A 20,482-nucleotide genomic window follows, 5' to 3' on the forward strand; every position below is an offset into this window, starting at 1 on the left:
TTGTTATATTAAATTTTACTATGATCTAACTTTTTTTATGATATACATGTATATCAATACAACAATATTTTTTTTTTCCTAATGTATATTGCTTTATTGGCCTTGATTTATATATATATCTTGATTTCATGCTTTAGCTTAGAAGAGACACAGTTCTTGTAGGAGGCACAAGAGATTTTGCATATGCAATAGGTAATGCAATCAACTTCTTTGTTTTGCTCACATAAGCTCTCTTTGTGAAGTTGTTGTAGTCATTGGCTTCAATCTCATCGAGAATCTTGCGGTACAAGACCAAAGATGCCCACACCTGAAAAAACCGAGGAACGGAAGAGATTATTCTCCTAGAATAGTAGACACGGGTAATAAATAAAGAGAATACTAAAGATACGAGCTATGGGATATTGTAATTCTAAAACAAGGTACTTGTTAGGTCGAATGTATTTATTCGACATCTAATAGAGTGATTTTGTCATATCCAGAATAATAGCAATCCGAGCCATTTCAGAACTGCAAGCTCAAAGCAATGTTATCCGTTGGTTTGTAGGTCCTGACATAAGGTTAGAATCCTAGCCCGTCCAGAGTCAAAGAATTGGTGGGGTTATTCTACCAAAGTAATAGACACGGATAATAATAAATAAGAGAATACTAAAGATATGAGCTATAGAATTTTTATCAATTACAACACGATGTGCTTATTAGATCTAATAGAATGATTTTCACATATACAGAGTAATAACAATCCAAGACATTTCATGAAGGTCTCTCAACTACCTAACATTTGGTAGCAGATAACATGGCACCTGGTAAAAGTCGTTAAAACTTAGAAACCTTTCCTCTCAACTTCATCGACCAAGAAGTACTCAACACAAGCAATATAATCATCTAAGAACGCGAAAACAAATCATATTCATATAAGAGTTTATGAATGCTTACTGGGAATCTACTAGCTGCGCTCAATTCTGTCACTCCTTTCTCTGCCTCATCAAAGAACTTTCTTGCCCTTTGGATTTGCTTCTTCATAAAGATTCTCCATTTATTGGTCACTCTTCCAGCAAATATGTCTTCGTCTGATAGACCTGCCTGCGCCAACTCATCTTGAGGCAAGTAGACTCTTCCTCTTCTGGCACTGCAGGGAAAGCAATGTATAAGAACAACGGAAGCCTTAAGAGCTAAAATATGGCACTTTCAAAAAAGGAAAGAAATTCATCGTGGCTCGTCAGTGTCTGAAGCTGATATCATGTTTCTAAGTTTAATATGTCATAATGTCAAAGGGGAAGAAATTCCATGATATGCAACTTTTGGGGCCTGAACAATATCTATTAAGCAATTTTCTCATCATTTAGAGATGTGCACTAGACAAAGTCCTTTTTATTCTACCTGTTTCCGAGAATCTATCGGAAACAGCCTCTCCACCTCTAAGGTAGTGGTAAGGTCTGCGTATACTCTACCCTCCCCAGATCCTACTTTATTGAGATTACACAGGGTATGTTGTTGTTACCATTAATGAAAATATCACAACTTTATGGTGGAATAAAGCTGGAAAGCGAAGAATTTCTTCACCTCTAACGACTAACTAATGAGCTTTAAGCTCTCAAAAGAAGTGGCATTTCCCAACAAGGCTAAATTGAGTTCTGCAATTTTATTCCCAGAACGACTTATACTGATTACTTTTTACTATTATGTTGACATAAAAAAAACAAATAAACCGGATAACTGAACAGACAGCTCATTTTTCTTTTTTTTGATATGTAAATATTAGCAAATTCTTTTATGTGCGTAAAATATAGCTTCGTACTTACTCTTCTCCAACATCTCTGAGTATGTTGGTTAATTGATTTGCGATTCCCAAAGCCAAAGCAGTATTATATACGCTCTCCGTTGTTGCCTTTGATTCAGGTGCGATACCCATAATTGGAACGCTCATCAACCCAACCGTACCAGCAACATAATAACAATAGAGATATAGTTCGTCAAAGTTTCTGTATCTCGACTTCCTCAAGTCCATACGCATTCCTTCAATCATATCTCTGAATGGCTGCAACATATATCGAAAGATTAGACAATTTATGTCATTGAAGAAAGCAAATCAAATTATGTGAATGAATAACGTTTCTGTTCCAAATACATGCAACCCTCAAAAATATTGTAGTGAAGAGCAAAGACAATAAGGAACTTATGATTCACATACAAAACAACGGAAAAAAAAACAAGAGTTCCCAGAAAACGGAGTATGTAGAATCTAGGACAAGAGAAACAGAACTAGAGATCCAACTAAAAACATTTTCCAGAAGGCTGAAGTATGCTATTGGACAAGCACTCAGCTAAAGCGACATCAAACTCGAATCAAACAAAGATAAAGATCATAGAATTGGAAGACTAACCTGAATATCAACTGGAAAGTTGGAAACTGTATCGGACAAAGCAGCATCGAGCATGTCGAATGGCCGCCCACTGAAAACATTTTCTAGCCTATCTTCCCACTTATCTAAGGCTGTCGGAGTAATATATGATGCATTCGGGCCATCAACAAGTTCATCTGTTCTCCTGCACCATACTGTTTAAACAGAACATAATGAGAAACTATTCAACTCAAGAAGTTCGTTTGTATATGCAATAACCTCATCCTCATACAATCATTTTTTATAAGGAGTTTTCCCTTTTAACACTAGAGTAAAGCTTGAAGAGGAGAAAGAGGGAGGAATGATACGTTTTATTAGCATCAATTATGAAATATAACAAATCAAACTCAAACTTTAGTTCTTTTTATTTTTGTCTACGATTAACCATATGTGTTTGTGTACGTATCCGATATTAAATGGCTAGAAACCTCACCATATATTGCCCAGATAGCCCTTCTTCTCTCTGGAGTCATTAGCATAGTTCCTGAATAACCAAACAAAGATCAAATTTTGTCTTCATCAATTACATAAACAGGCATATAAATAGTCATAATTAGTAAATGAAAATTTGGTGAACGAATGAATAGATTAAAGAAACTAACCTAAGTTAAACGTCTTTGCGTACTCTGCACATACTTCACCACACCTATCATATGCTTCACTCAACAAACCCAAATTTCCCCGAATAGGTATGTCCGGCTTCACTTCTAACTCATCGGTATATCTCAACTGCCTCTTAACCAAGGCTGCCTGCCTCAAAACCACATCATAGACCATCTGTTCCGATGTCATCCTCTGTTGTCCAGCCGGATTAGCCACAATAGCGGACTGTACAGAAAATTTCCGTCCATTATCAGTTTGTGATCCTCCAAAACTCCACCTTTGTTTTCCACCACCCCTCTTGGTTCTCTCATTGGACACCAAATTCCTATGTCTCGATGAATCATTTATCCGGTTTCCCTCCCGGACTGATTCCAAGAATCCTGTCCCATTTGAGACCTCACAAGGAGAAACAACCCATAACAAGGCAACAGACATTTTGAGGAAGAAAACCTTGGTTGTCTAAAACAATTCCAAGATTCTTGTCTTTCTTTTTGTCACCTTCCAAAATCTGCTTAATTTATAAAAAAAAAATTACTCGTAGTAGATTCCCACTCTCAACAATATTACCCACTTCCCCTTTTGTGGAAAAGATTATTAAAAGACCACAAACAAAGCAAACCAACTTTTCCTTACTCAGACAGAAATAACCTGTTTCTTGGCTTCTGCAAAATGAGTTTAACCAAACATCATATTTGAGATACAGTTATGACAAACAAAAGTATAAACAGATGTGTTGATTCAAAATTTGAAGTTTATGAGCTCCTATAGCGACCTCAAGTTAATATCACAATACAGATTGGGTTCACAATCAAATATTTAGTGGATTTCTTAGTATAACAATAACAATAATATACCCAGTGAAATCCCACAAAGAGGGGTCTGGGGAGGATAGAGTGTACGTAAACCATTTGTTTCCGGAGGACCCTCAGCTCGAGTAAGGAAAAAGGACAGAGGAGAAACAAAGCAACTAATAAGAAAACAGTAACAGCCACAGAATAATGTGATAACCTAAACACAATCAATAACAAGTGACGGTGGGATCAAAAGCAAGACACTTTAAGAATACTGAGTAGATTTCTTAGTATCTACAAAAATTAATGAGTTCACGCAAAACCGTAACCAGCACTATAGGCACCCCACCCACCCCCCACCCCGTATAAATAATTTGAACTTGATAGCCCCAAAAGTAGAACAAAATCAGCAATATTACTTACTAGTGGCACAAAGAAATGATTTTTTAAAAACCATTTACATTATGGAAAGTATAAATAGGAAAAAACCTGCAATGACAGTGGAATCACACCTTTTGGGGGTAATGGGTGCTTTCTATATTTAGTCAACTAGCTTATAATAAGCACCTCACCTTCTAATTTTGGTACACGTAAAAGATATATTCAAAAGCCAAGTGCTCAATTTCAATTATTATATAGTCACAGCCAGCTAGCGGAGCAAGAGTTTTAAGTTTATGGATTTTGAAATTTATACAACGTTTGACCTAAAGCTACTGAATTTGACCGAACCCATATACCACAGCAATAGAAAGTTACAGAATGTTAAAGATTGCAACTTTATATATCAAGAACAGAAGTGAAACAAAACTTGATAATTGGCCACTCAAATTTCACCCTTTCTTTCAACAGTGGCAACCCTCAATTTCTATATTGTATGCATAGTCACGGACCACGGAGCCAAAATTTATTTTTAAGCCCATAACTGACACTCTAACTCCGCCCTTATGTATAGCAACAAGAACACAAGAAAGTTACATAGAATGTTAAAGATTGCAACTTTATATATCAAGAAGTGAAGGAAAAGAAAACTTGATAATTAGCACTCAAATTTCAGGCTTTCTTTCAACAATGGCCACTCTCAAATTCTATTATTGTATAGTCACTTGACCACATAATCAAAAAATTTAAAGTTTATGAGTTCTGAATTTTAATATTTTTAAGTTACTAAATTACGGGTTTGAACTAAAGCTATTGAATTCGACTAAGCTCACACTCTAACTCCGCCCCTATGGTATAGCAACAACAAGAACACTAGTAGAGCAATAGAATGTTGCAGAAAATGTTAAAGATGGCAACTTTATATATCAAGAAGCGAAGGGAAACAAACCTTTTTTTCAAGAAATCAAGAATGGCCACTCAAATTTTACTCTTTCTTTCAACAATAGCCACTTTCAAGAAGTGGAGAAAAAAAATTGTTGGTTTTTTCTGCACTTTTTGCTCCACATAATTTGGTCTCTTTATAGAATTCATTAAAAAAAAAATTATTTTATTTTATTTTTGCTGATTGGAATTGAGTGATTCAGAATCCATCTGCTCATTTTATTACCCTTTTTCAGTAAAATATGAATTCTTTGGTCTTCTATTAAGACACGTAGAATTTCAAGGTTTTTAGAGAAAATGACAAAAAGATCCTTTATGTTTGGCACTAGGTTCAAATTAGTTTTTTAAATATATTTTTGAACAGTTTTAATCCTTCAAATTTATTAAAAGTGAGAATTTCTTGTTTCCGTCAAATATTTTAACAAATTTAATTGAGATCACAAAGTAAATACGAATAATTTAGTCAACTTATCCTTTTAATTAATGTTTTCTTAAAAAACGTACAAAAAAATATGACAAATAAAATATACGACAAGGAGTATCAGAAATGAGTCATATAGCGTGAATCTAAATAGTCAGTATAGATATGCAACTTTGTGGTGTCAATTTATCTAAATCTGATATGAAACGTAAATTTATACATAAATATCAGTAATAACATGCTCAATAAAATTTTATTGATAGAATCTAGATAGGATAGAGCGTATATAAATCTTATTTCTACTTCATAAAAATAGAATAAAAATCATTAAAACTATTAAAAATACGTCGTCCGACTTTGTAGTTAAATAAAATAAAATAAATTTGAACTTAAATAATTAAATAATTTAAATTATAAATTCGCCTCGATAAATAAATAGAGATATATTGATAGCGGGAAGATATTATTATCAAGAAATAAAAGTGCCTTCATTGGTTGAGTGTACACGTGTAATTACTTGATTGGATGTGCTATATTCTATTCAGTTTTGGCAAAATGGCTTGTTAGTTCTTACCACTTGTGCTAGTGGGAAGTACAAAGAATATCTCATAGATGATATTTTTTTGGTTCTAATTTATATTATGATGTAATTGTCTTTATTTTATAATATTTCAAAATTATTATTAAAATAAATAATATTTTAAGAAGAAGAGTATACCGTTATTGTCTTTTTGCTAAATAAGAAAAATTTAATAAGAATAAAATATTGATAGTATCATTAAATATTTATTAAATAAAAAAATATATCATTCTTTTTCGAAAATAATTTTCAATCAGCTTGTTTATAGAGAAACCAACATACTTTAAGAAAAGTGATTGAACTTAATTTTTAACTTATTAGTGAGGATTTGATACTTTGATTCACTATTTGATCATCCTCTCTCCTATTTTCTTTCCCCTGCTTTCAATTTATTTTATTTTATTTTAAAGAGCAATAATAAAATTAGAAGGAAAAAGGATCGTATATAACTTTCAACTTAGTCATTTAGGGGTTGTTTGGTACAAAGATTAATAACATAGTGATTAGTAATGTAGAGATTATTAATGAAGGAATTATTTTTTATCAATTGTTTGATTCATTATTTTCCACCTAATTTTATATTTTTTTAAAACTATACAAAAAGCTTCTTTCTAATTATACCCTTGAGTTCTTATGAGATTTTTTATTTCATGTAATTCGGTCAAGGCAAATAATTATCGGACAATATTCTTTTTTGTGTGTCCTTCTAACTAGCTAGGAGAAGAACAACTTTGTCGTCATATTTGATATTTTCTCACTAGAATTATTTGAGGGTAATAATTATCATCTTAATAAATTGATCACTCACAAAACGTCAAATTTCAATTCAGTAAAGATAGACCATTTACTTTTAAAATCTAAAAGATGGTAAACAATCGTAAAATAAACCATCTACGCTTACACATAAAAATTGCAAGTTGTAGTGTTAATATGGAGTTAATATCTTAAAAGGTCACTCAATTTTGAGAATTTATCTGGCAAAGTCATTGAACTTTGTTTTGCATCAATAAAATCACTCAATTAGGTCTTTGTATCAACAAAATCACTGCTAAATTAATTATTAAAAAAATTGAAATGCAAAAAAAAAAATTATATTATGTAAATATGACCACAAAATAAATAAGATTTAAAAATTTGACATGGCAATTTTTTTTTTATATTCTGTAAATATGAACTCACAAACAAATAAAATTTGTAAGCTAAGCTATTAAAATAAATTTACTAGTACAAAACAAAAACTATAAAACATAAAATCAAGAAAATAATAAAAATGATTAAATGGATTTGAGGGATATTTTTGTCTTTACATATTTAATCTCATGCTAATAAACCCTATTGATTACTAATACCATCGAATGGATGGTATTAGTTATACACCCTATTATACCATGTAGGGTATATTATTAATGCATGTATTAGTTAGACATAGATCCAAAATTCCTATCAAACATAGCACTACCTCTGTACTATTTTATGTGGGAAAATTACTAGGAAAAATACTTTTTAATAAATAATTATTGATTTTAGCGATACTTTTTATTTATTACCATTTATAGCAATATATAGCAATATTATGATATATCTATTATGTATTAAAAGTGAATTATGCATGCAATATAAATGTATTATAAGTGTTTCAAAATATATTATACTTGTTTGGTAAGAAATTGATACAATGTATTATAAGTGTATTAAAGTATGTGATAAATAAAGTATCCATGAATAAAACTTATATTACATGAGTTTTATAAATTATTCTCGCTAATATGTATTAAAATTGTATTATAATTGTATTATAAATGTTCAGTGAAAAAAAAATATTATTGCTATAAATAGTAAATATTTTCTTAATGTAGTACATTTATGTAAATTTTCCATTTATGTGACACCCTTTTTTTCTCAGTCCGTCTCAAAAAAAATGTCAGCTTACTATAAGTAGAAATAATTTAACTTTAAAATTCTCTTTTTACCCTTAATGAAATGATTTACAGTGACACAAATATGTAGGAATTGTTTGAGACCACAAGTTTCAATAGTCTTACTTTTTTCTTAAATTTTGTGTGTCAAGTCAAACAGTGTCACATGAAATGGGATAGAGATAGTACTAAATAATACTATACATAATGCATGAACTATTTCTCCTAATACACCCTACCAAATGATTCCTTAGAATTGATATACCCTCATTCCAAAAGTGGCTTGCATATATCCTTACAGTTATAAAAATGATTTACATATACTTCTACCATTATAAAATTAGCTCACATATATCTTTTTATCTAACAGAAATGAAAAATGAATTTTGATTTTTAATTTTTTAAAAATCACGTAGGAGTGATCCTTTTCACACATGATTTTCTTTTTTACTTCTTTGATTATTATTATTTGACTTATTTTTTCTTTCATTCTTTAGAGTAAAATATGAGGGGGGAAAGTGTGAATGAAAAAAGAGAAAAAAATTAAAATTAATTATTTTTTGGATATATTGTAATTTCTTTTATCTGTAAAAGATATTGGAGCATATAGAATAAATTTTATAAGAAAATTACTGATAAATAAATTTGACTATCAAAATAATAAAATTTAAATTATTATTGAATTAAAGAAGGCAAACAAATATACATGTGAGAAATATCAAATATATCCTTATATAAATTTTTCTTTTTAATGAAAAACCTCTAAAAATAAATTATACGTGGTTGTAAACGAAAGAATATAGATGTGACATTTTTATAACAAGATGTATATCAAAGTTAAAAAGGTAATATGGCTATAATTACGACACGTAGCACTTTGCAATTTTATGCACTTTTTCTTTTTGTGGGGTTATCTAAATGGTCCAAAAACGTGAATGAGTTCCAATTTTATATAATTATAATTTATTTTCAGTTTTTTTCCTTTACGAAAAAACAAATATTCGATAGTTGTAATTTTGTGTTTTTGGTTGGCAGACACAAATGATAATTGCAATTTGCAGTAAACGCCATTCTTTATTCAGGATTATATTTAAGAGAAAAGGATGATTATGGCTTTAAACTTAGAAAAAATCTAAGTGATTAGTTCACTACTAAAAAATTGTCAAAAAACGACAAAACAAAAAGCGACGGACTGCGTCGAAAATAAAATGCGACGGAGAAAACGACGTTGTCCATCATTTTTATTTATTTATTAATTTTTTTTAATAGGAGCGACGGACAGTGACGCCTAGTCCGTCGCTTATTTTGGCAGGTTTTTCCGCTAAAATTAAAATTATTTTTATAGAAATATTTTATATATTTTATTAAAAAATAATTATTTATAAATTAAATATTATGACTCCGTCCGTCACTTTTATTTTTTTTATAGTTTTTTTTAACGTAGCGACGAACTGGGTCGCTAAGTCCGTTGCTACTGGTCAAAATTTTTGGTCAACATATTTAAAATAGCGACGGACGGTGTCGCTTTGTCCGTCGCTTTTTGATCAAAATGGCGGTCAAATATTTTTTAAAAAGCGACGGACTTAGAGACGTTGTCCGTCGCTTTTTGTTAAATATATTCAACACAGAACGTATTTTTTTCAGTTCTCTCTCTCTCTCTAAACTCTCTCTTCTCTTTGCCTTCTCTCTACAAATTCGTCGTCGCACCGCCTCCCACCGTCGTCCCCCCACCCCCTTCGCTGTCCTCCGTCAGTCAACCGCCGTCGCCGCCGTCTTGTGGTGCTTTAGGAGTATTATTCATTTTTAAGAGGTTAGGGCCTAAACCTAAAACTAAATTTTAATTTTTTTTATTTGTCATTTGTTAATTAGTTGATTAAATTTAGTTTGTTGTAGTTCATTTGTATATTGAATTGTGAAATTAGTGAATGTAGTTATAATTTTGATTGTAGGGCTTAAGTTAGATTTGAGTTGTTGAATTAGATTGTAATTTTTTTAGTAATTTGTGATGTTAGTTAGTTAATTAGTTTATGCCATTTAGTTTGTTGTAGTTTATTTGTATATTGAATTGTAAAATTAGTGGATGTAGTTATAGTTTTGATTTTAAGATTTAAGTTAGATTTGAGTCTTTTGAATTAGATTGTAAATTGGATAGTAATTTGTGATTTAGTAGTTACTTAATTAGTTTATTTCATTTAGTTTGTTGTAGTTTGTTTGTATATTGGATTGTAACTTAGGAAGTTTTGAAGTTTGAAACTTAAAGAAAAATATTGGAACTTAATTAGAGGCTTGAGTTTTAGGACTTTAGAACTTATAATTAGAATAATTTAGATACTTGAATTTTAGGATACTTAAATTTAGAAGTTGAACTTAATTAGAACTTTGAAGTTGAAATTTTTGTTTACTTTAGAAATCTTGTTGAGGTTAAACTTCCTTTTGAACTAATTAAGCTAATGTTGAACTTTAGAATAACTTAGATACATGAATATAAGAAGTTTTGAAGTTTGAATCTTAAAAAAATATTGAAAATTGGATACTTGAATTATATATAGGACTTTAATTTAGAACTTATAATTAGAATAACTTAGATACTAATTTTGAACTTTATATTTGTATAATATTTGAAATTTTTAGACTTTAGAATTAATTAAGCTAAGTAGAGTTAGATATTTGAAGTCATGAAGTTGAATTTTAGGACTTTTGAAGTTAAACTTAGAATTTTTTTAGATTTGTATAAATTTTGAACTCTTTAAACTTTATAGCTAGTTTGAATAACTTAGATACTTGAATTTTAGGATATTTTAATTTATAACTTCGAAGGATGCTGCTAGGGCTCTTCAGGAGAGTGTTAGGAGGCTATATACTGAGCCCTATCACTCTTGGCGGGAGATTTCAAACAGTATTCGTCAGGCAATGTTTAATGAATTCAAGGTATATATATGTTTAAATCTAGTTTTTTTAAGTTACGTTTAATATTTTTACTATACTTTACTTAACTAATTATTTCACGTTATTCATTTTTTTCAGACTTTATGTACCTGGGAGCCAAGGTACAATATGGTCATTGCGGCCACTTTTGAAAGAAAAGCGAGCGCCAGACTGTCTAGCTGGATAAAGAAAGCTAGGGATGATCGGGCACCTTCGAGTTGGATGTTGCCTCATATATTTGAAGAACTATGCCGATATTGGGATATCGAAGAATTCAAGGCCTTGTCCGATCAAGAAAAAAAGAAGCAAGAGCCAGCCTAAAGGGTGGCTCATTGCACACCGGAGGTGCAGAGAGTGTTGATACGATTCAGAGGGAGATGGTAATGTTTCTAAATTTTAAGTTTAAATTCATTTTTTGAAATAAATTATTTCACAAAATATTATTTCATTAATTGTATTTTTATTTATAGGAAAAAGAATTGGGACGCACTCCCTATCGCCATGAAGTCTTTAAAAAGACTCATGTGAAGAAAAAGACTAATGAGTCGGATCTGAATGAGTGGGTGGAGGAAAGGGCCGAACGAGATATATAGTTTGATTATAACATTTATTTTCTAATATGCAGCAAGATAATGAGCGGCACGTACGTGAGATGGGAGATTCGATTCAGCTAACGCTTTAACAGTCAACTCAAATTTGGACAGAAAAAGTGGTTGGAGGCAGCCACAAGGCCCGAATATATGGAATGGGCTCTAGCAATAATGTACGACGACTTCAATCAGTTTTAGAAGGTATTGGATCATCGTGTCAAGCTGTGGCCATTGACGGAGTTCAGATAGCTGCAATGTCTCAGCAAATTGCAGAACTTACACGCGCATTGGCATAATCAGAGAAAAGAAGGATCGAGGATCAAAAAAGTATGAATGAACAAGTTGAGCAAATTAAAGAACAAGTGTTCAACCTCGCCTGTCAGCCTCCGCCCCGTTATTCAAGAGCGTCCACTCCGGATGATTCCGACGATAGTGATGAATATAGCAAATAGTAATTAGGGTTCCCTATATTAGTTTATGAACATTTTGAATTTTTTTTTTAACTTTGAAACACTTTAAATCGTTCTAAATTATGATTTTATTCATTTTAAGTGTTTAATTATGTTTGTTATTATGTATTTTGCGGATTTTGTTTGTTGTTATTTGTATTTGAATGGGCTGAATTGAATTTTGATTGTAGGTGGGCAGCACAAACTGCAGGTTTCCGCTGTCAAAAGTGTTGCAGAAAAGCGACGGACAGGGTCCTTTAGTCCGTCGCTTTTCTGGGTTTTTTTTATTTATATTTTTCCAGAAAAGCGACGGACAGGGTCCTTTAGTCCGTCGCTTTTTTGGTTTTTTGGTTTTATATTTTTCCAGAAAAGCGACGGACTAAAGGACCCTGTCCGTCGCTCTTCTGCAAAATTTTCAGATAAACAAAGCGACGGACGGAGACTAAATGTCCGTCGCTTTTTATTAAATAATTTCTTTTTTTTAAAAAAAAAAGAGGGAGTCCGTCGTTTTTTTTTTTTTTTTTTTTAATTAAAAAAATTAGGAGCGACCCTGTCTGTCGCTCCTTCAAAAGCGTCGAGCAAAAAAGCGACGCAATTCATCGCTTTTTTGCGTCGTTTTTTGACAGTTTTTTAGAAGTGCTTTGTAACACAAAATTAGGTTACTCCAAAACAAATTAACGATTTGGTAACTCTACCAAATTTGAGATGGATTGGTGTGGTTCTGCTATGTTTATGACAGCAGAATATCCTTTTATAAAAGTTAGTTTAATGGGTTATAATAAGTATAACATACTATTTTCTACAAGTTAAGCAACTTATAACGTTTTTATATATATAATACGAGTTCAAATTCTATGAATTGTTGTTGGTGTAAAAGATATTTGTATATCTAGATTTTTTATTAGATAATTACAAATAACACACTCGAATATCATTTCTTGTAGCTCGTCTAGACAAGGTCGTATTCAACAACCACACTTCGATCTATTGAGGTTGAAGTGTTCAACTTCAATAGGTACTGAAGTTACGTGTTTTCTTAGACGTTTTATATTGCATGTTATGGAGTCTTAGACTTGTAACACACTCAACTTGTGTGAAAATCACTTTTTATGTCACGTATGGTCTATGGACATGGTGTTCAATAGGCCTACTTATATTGACATTAGAGTTTTAAATAGTTACTGATATAATTAGTTAAAATGTCAAAATGAAAATTGAAATCAACTATGAGGAGCCAAAAAAAAAAGAGTACCAACAAGCTAAGGACGATCCCTTTTATAGTTCAAAACCTACCACATTTCATAAAGTTACATATTTCTTTCGACATATATTTTATATTGCATTGTCTTAGACTTGTAATAATGTTCTCAATTTGTGTGAATATAACTTCTTATCCCATGTATGGCAAGGACGTGTTGAGTAGTACTTTTGTTGATTTTGAAATGTTTAGGTAATGGTCTTAGTTGAAGTATCAAAATGAAAATTGAAATCAATTGTAAGGGAATGTCTATATATTTAACCTTAAAAAAAAGTATACCGATAAGGCAGGATGATCCTTTTTATATTATATATTTCAAAACCTAACATATTTCAAAAAGTTATGTATTTCTTTAAACATTTTATATTGCATTGCTTGTTATTTGTCAACTTCAAGTTTGGTATATTTGCATTTAATAACTTATTTCGTTCTACTTCACACCTTTTCTTTCCTTCACGTAACAAAGATTACCATATTGGATAGAAGTTTTGTACTCCACAACTTTTATTTCCTAACTAATGTTATCATTTTTTAGTTTTAAGATCTTGAACTTTTGAAGACTTAATCTAAATAGTCGTCTACTTCAATTGTTTAAATTAAAATAGTCGATAGATTTACAATATATGTATATCGACTAAGCAAAGTAAATAATGAATCCGACTGGCCATTTGGCTGAACATCCCTAAAAAAAGGAGAAACTACCTTACTAGACATACATCCATACCATATATACTAATTTTACCTATACTTTCAAATAATTACATATTTTACCACTAATTAATTAAGAATTTCTTATCATATATTGAAGAAGATACACCTAGATACATATATTTTTGCTATCAGATACACTAAAATAGGAAGATAGGCGAGCGAGATGGGGGGAGGCGAGCGAGATGGGGGGAGGCGAGCGAGATAATCATGTATCCCAAATAAATATGAATCACACTAAATACACACAAGATATATGCATATGTATGTATCTGGTGTGATTCACATATATCTGGTAGTGACATTTCTATAAGTTTCCCAAAAAAATTAAGAGTATTTCATGGATGGTATCTATGTATGTTATACATATTTAGTTAATTATGTGTCAAAACTTTTCCTTTCTCTTTAATTATGTGCCCATCGGTATTTAATATCACCGTATAAAATAAAATAAAACAAGTATTGTTTAATTTGCACCAATTAGTGCAAACGACATTGTTTGAATTAAACAAATTAGAGGACATGTTCCATCTTCATAGACACACTTTTTTTTTGTGGTTAGAGTGTTTAATAGATACTAATCTTGTCTTGGTCTTAAAAAAAAGGTACCAACATGGAGGATCTTTTTTACGGTTCAAAATCTATCATATTTCGTAAATTAAAGTTACATGTTTTTTTTGGACGTTTTATATTGCATTTCATGTTATGATGTCTCAGACTTATAAAACGCTCAACTTGTAAGAATAATATATCACTCCTTCTATTGCATTTGCACAAGATGTTCAATGGGATACTTTTATTGTGGTTAGGAGTGTTCGATAGATACTGATCTCAGTTGAAATGTTAAAATAACATCGAAACGCTGCCATCTATGTATTTACCCCCTCCCCCCATCCTGCACCAAAAAAAGAGAGGATAATATTCCTTTTTGACCATAATTCATATAGTTATGTGTCTTTGGATGTTTTATATTGCATGCTATGGTCAGTGGCGTTAGCCATCTTGAGTTTAGGGAGTTCAGCCGAATTTTCTTTGGTGGAAAATATATTATTTATACATAGTTAAAATAATATTTTATATATATATATATATTAGATGTCGAACCCCTTTCAATTAGTTTGTATTTCTCTTCTTCAGATTTTTAACCCCATTAATGAAAATTCTGGCTCCGCCATCATATGATAAAGATGGGCAGTTAGAAAGCACATCTTGAATTTAAATTTTATGAGTTCAATTTTTAAGATTTTTAGCATTGAATCAGTATATTTTTGGAGTTAAGGTTCATATCTAGTATTTTCTTTGTTTCAATTTATTTGTCCGATTTTGATTTTGCATAGAGTTTCAGAAAATAGAGAAGATTTTTGAATATTGTATTTTTAAACTAATAATATGTAGAATGTACCATAATATCCTTTCATCTTGTGATCTTAAACATGCCATGTGGAAATTAAAGTTGAAATTACAGAATTGTCAAAAAAGAAAAAAGACATTCTTTTTTAAACTAACAAAAGAGAAAGATATGACATTTAAATTAAAACGGGAAAAAATATTTATTATAATTTTAATAAATTTTAACACATAAATTTATATTTTACGTTAATAATACATTGAATTTGCCCCGAGTTGGAGGCAACATGTCTTTCGTCGTTATACGATGAACCCCACATGTGTAATGAAGTGCAACACATTTTTCTGTTATCATTCCATTAAGACAAAGTAAAAAATAAAAGGAAATGAAAGAAAAAAATTATGATCGAGTAATAAATATTTATTTACGTGTTTTTTATTTAAATGTAAATTTTTTTATACGAATTTAAATTTAATCAATCTCAATATAAATATTTAAAAAGCGGAAGAAATTATCATCTTTCTCTAGTCCACTCCTTTCTTTCCTTCACGTAACAAAAATTACCAGCACAATACACTCTGAGTAATGATGTAAGTCAAAATTTTCAAAAGATTAAAAAAATAAATATATGAAGAAACTAAAGAAATTTAACATCTATAACAGGTAAATAAAAAATAAATTTATAATAAAATTTTCCATTAAACGTAATACTCTTGCTCTTATTTAGCTCCGCCCTTGACTGGATCGAGGTTTTGTACCGTTTTGCCATCAACATCCCCTTTATTTCCTTTTCAAAAAGGTTGATGATTGTCACATTTTTATATTATTAGAAAATATTCACTCGACTCGATCCAAAACTCATATGCAAAAATTAAAATACTACTACTTTTTGTTTATATTATTTTATGTTTTAGTCTTTGACATACCCCTTAAAAAATTGTTTATTCTTAGAAATTAAGAAGATTTCTGATTAAATTATTTTTTTCTAAATTGATAAGTATCAAGAGCATGAAAATTATATTCTTAATTAAATTTGTACTTGTCTATGGTCTACATTTTCGTACTAAGATGCTCATGTGCCTCTCAAAGAAACTATGGTGACATTACCACATATATCATCATGTTGTGACATTGCCACATGTATCATGTCGTATTTGGGTGGCACACAAAAAATGTATTAAAGATGTAAGAAAGGTGTGTTGGACACTTATAATAAAGTTCTTTTGTTTTATTTGAGATATATGAGAACTCAAAAAACTTCAAATTTGGGATTCTTATTTCAGTTTTTTTGTGTGAAATAAATATAAATACATATGACCAGAAGCAGATTCAAATCCTCAGCAAGGAGGACAACAAAGTTAAGTGGATTCCATTTCTGCCATTGAACAAAGAGGTTGTGTTGTTACTAGTTAAGCATCCAACATAAATTTCTTATATATTTAATAGATTCTTAATATAAATATTAAAGTTACTCAAAATTTAGTGAATTTTCGAATAGCGATCCTTTGTTAAAGGCATTGCATGAAATAGAACCACAATTGTTGCATCATGCATGCCTTCGATGGTATTATCAATGATGATTAACAAATGAAATGTACTTGTAAATACTGAATTAGTTCTAAAAGGCCCATGTTATATAAAAGATATTGAATTTGTGGGCAAACAATACAAATCCCACTAGTTTAAAATGTAATTAATTATTTTCTTGTGAGTTTTTAATATTATAATTTTTACAATATTTTGATTTTCATATATATATCAGATACATACTAAGTTGATATATCTAATTATGTGTATCTAAATATGAAATATAACTGAAACACATCAATTTAGGAGCAAATCACGCGATTTTTCCTGATTTCAAAAATTCAATAATTTCAAATTTCTATACATGTACACTTATCATATACTTAGATATACATGTATATATTTTGAGTAATGTCTCTCCTCTTCCTTTCGTCTCTCTCCTCTCTGGTCAAAGTCCGTCGTCTCCGACGAAAACTACACCAAATCTGCCGAGGGAGCATTCTGACAGCTTAGATACATATGTATATTTTGTCAGATGCATATTTTGACCACTGTCTTTCATCTTCTCCCCTTTGTCTTTCTCTCCTCTCTGGTCAAAGACCGCCGTCTTCGATGAAAACTCCAACAAACCAGCGAGGGAGCGTTCTGTCGGTAATGTAGTTGACGGACTGAAACTTACCGACCTTGGCTGCTGTTGTTGTAAGATCGTCTCTCTCTCTCTCTCTTCTTTGGCTAGAGACCGCCCTCTCCGGAGAAAACTCCACCAAACCAGCGAAGTGTTCTGCCGGCCATTGCATTGATGAATTGAAACTTGTCGGTCATGGCTACTCCTGCAAGAATTCTTGGAGTCAGAATGTGGGAGGAGAAGGATCAGGAGAGAGTGAGCTGATTTGGAGTGAAGGAATAAATTAGGGAGATAATTAAGTGAGTAGGATTCTATTTTAAAGAGATAATTAAGTTGGTTGGATTCTATTTTAGGGAGATAATTAGGTGGATAGGACTCTATTTTAGGTTATTTTTAAGGAGAAATGTATCTCAATATATCTGACTACAAATTTGATACATGATTAATAAATAGTGAGATAATAGGTAATTATTTAAGAGGATAGATTGAATAAATAGATATAGTGTGAATGTATCTCTAATTAGATAATTTTTCTTTTTATTATTGAGCAAGTTTTCTAATTCAAGTACGAAAACATTGCATGTGTAAGTATAATTAGAAAGAATCTTTTGTTGTAAGTATTAGATATGAAAAACAATATCATATCGAATGTAATTTTATAATAAAATGAAAAAATAAAATATACAAAATAAAAAATTATTTTCGATAAATCTCAACTTAAAAAAATAACCACAACAAAAGAGAAGCAGGAACAAGCATGATGAAAGGGGAAAAAGGGATTGAGAGTATGTGAATCAGAATATCTGACTTGGATTTTTATAAAAACTAAATTAGATTGGGGCAAATCCTGGTGACTGGTTTATTTACGTTGCACTTAACTCCTTTAGGTTCTATAAATTTAAGACTTATACCGTCAACTAGCATAGTATAAATCTAATTACAAGTTAAATGGTAGGATATTCCATCTGATCTCACATATTGTTATAGATTATTTAATAATATATTATATTGTTTTAATGAATATAATAATTGAATAGATTTTATTGTTTTTCATCATTACGTACATAACATTACATATCAACAAATTTGAAGATAAACTTACAAAAAAAATAGAATACGAGGTAGAGTTATTATAAAAATGTAGGATAAATGATAGTAAAATATAATTATTAAATAATAAGTAAAGACAAATGAGAAAAAACAAAAATGCAACGACACGATCACACCAAATTGATTATTATACAAAATGGGAGTTTCTTTGTTGTTACGTAACGATAGATTTAACGATATGATGCAATAAAATTTAAGTAACAATCAAAACAAATACTGAAAAGGGCCTAAAATACCCTAGAACTATTGAAAATGGTACAAAAATGTCTCTCATCCATCTATTGGGCATAAAATGCACTTGACATCCACCTTTAGGCTCAAAAATTACCCCTTTCTTTAACGGAAAAGGGAATGAGGGGCATTTTTGTACTATTTTCAATAGTTCAATGGCATTTTAGACCCTTTTTCATAATTAAAATTCTGTTAAATAAATTTTGATTTATAATTAATTTTAAATAATTAAATTATAACCAATAGATGACTGCCACGTGTTTAAAAAAATTATTCAAATTATTTAATTAAAATTCTGTTAAATAAATTTTGATTTATAATTAATTTTAAATAATTAAATTGTAACCAATAGATGGCCGCCACGTGTTTAAAAAAATATTCAAATTATTTAGTTAAAATTATGTTAAAGAAATTTTGATTTATAATTAATTTTAAATAATTAAATTATAACCAATAGATGGCCGCCACGTGTTTAAAAAAAAATATTTAAATTATTTAGTTAAAATTATGTTAAAGAAATTTTGATTTATAATTAATTTTAAATAATTAAATTGTAACCAATAGATGGCCGCCACGTGTTTAAAAAATTATTCAAATTATTTAATTAAAATTATGTTAAAGAAAATGTCATTTTTGAAACTATAGGTGGATGATTGTCCTATAAAATTCTGAAAATTAATGCCCTTACCATCTACCTTTAGGTCCAAAAAAGACTTTTTCTTTAACTTAATTTTAATTAAATAATTTGAATAATTTTTTTAACACGTGACGGCCATCTATTGGTTATAATTTAATTATTTAAAATTAAATATAAATTAAAATTTATTTAACAAAATTTTAATAACGGAAAAGGACCTAAAATACCCTCGAACTATTGGAAATGGTACAAAAATGTCCCTCGTGCCCCTTTCCGTTAAAGAAAAGGTCATTGTTAGACCTAAAGGTGGATGTCAAGAATATTTTAGGCCCAATAGATGGATGAGGGCCATTTTTGTGCCATTTTCAATATTTCGATGGCATTTTAGGCCTTTTTTCGAAATAAATATTGTATTTAAATTAACAACACAGTACAATATAATACAATAGGTAACAATCTAAACAAGTTGTAAGTTAAATTTAGTCAGATTTTACACTCTTTGTGTATGTAAAATAAACCAGTACCATTACATTAGCTAACCTCTATATTTTTTTCGACAGTAGATTATAAGATAGGGAATTAAACTTTCACAAATAAAATAAGAGTCAGCTAGTCAATCAATTGAACTAATAAAATTCTCCGTTGAGCCCAATATTCTTTGTTGTTCTGAAGTTTTTTAATTTCTTAGCAACAGGAAGCATGCATGGATGATCAATGATTTATGCAGTTTTATATATTAAAAAAAAAACTAGAAGTACGATATTTCAGAGTTAATTTTGGAAAAATTCCTTCATTGGAAATACAACAAATGTAGTGTCCATTTGGCTATGGATACACAATACCCTTTTTAAATTTTACTAGTAAAATTATATAAGATATGTTATTATTTTTGTCATATTAAGTAGAGAAAAAAGATTAAGACCATGGGTGTGTTTGATACGAAGGAGAGTTTTTCAATTTTTTATAGTTAGCTTGTCAAAAAAAGCATTTTATTTTAAAAAAATAATTTTTTAAAAAAATAAGAAAAGTTACTTCATTAATGAA

General features: G+C 30.1%; 1 protein-coding gene across 1 annotated transcript; it reads right to left on the reverse strand.

Annotated features, from left to right (window-relative positions):
- Positions 1-5,246, reverse strand: LOC129894166 (phytoene synthase 1, chloroplastic). The gene is made up of 7 exons (XM_055969718.1): positions 5,121-5,246; positions 3,002-3,664; positions 2,833-2,883; positions 2,382-2,554; positions 1,800-2,035; positions 934-1,126; positions 1-307 (listed from the first exon to the last, which is right to left on the reverse strand). Exons 2-7 carry the CDS (start codon positions 3,435-3,437, stop codon positions 134-136), a joined length of 1,263 nt encoding a protein of 420 aa, XP_055825693.1. The 5' UTR covers positions 3,438-3,664; positions 5,121-5,246; the 3' UTR covers positions 1-133.
- Between the last annotated feature and the right edge of the window lie 15,236 nt (positions 5,247-20,482).

Source organism: Solanum dulcamara, chromosome 7 (assembly GCF_947179165.1).
Source record: "Solanum dulcamara chromosome 7, daSolDulc1.2, whole genome shotgun sequence".
NCBI lineage: Eukaryota > Viridiplantae > Streptophyta > Magnoliopsida > Solanales > Solanaceae > Solanum > Solanum dulcamara.

Bases quoted from the DNA above. Each gene is read 5' to 3' on its own strand.
- LOC129894166 (XM_055969718.1), bottom strand. From the start codon at position 3,437: ATGTCTGTTGCCTTGTTATGGGTTGTTTCTCCTTGTGAGGTCTCAAAT. The intron at 2,555-2,832 runs GTGAGGTTTCTA...CTGTTTAAACAG, and splicing joins GGCTATCTGGGCAATATATG to TATGGTGCAGGAGAACAGAT. The intron at 308-933 runs GTAAGCATTCAT...CGGTTTTTTCAG, and splicing joins GCGCAGCTAGTAGATTCCCA to GTGTGGGCATCTTTGGTCTT.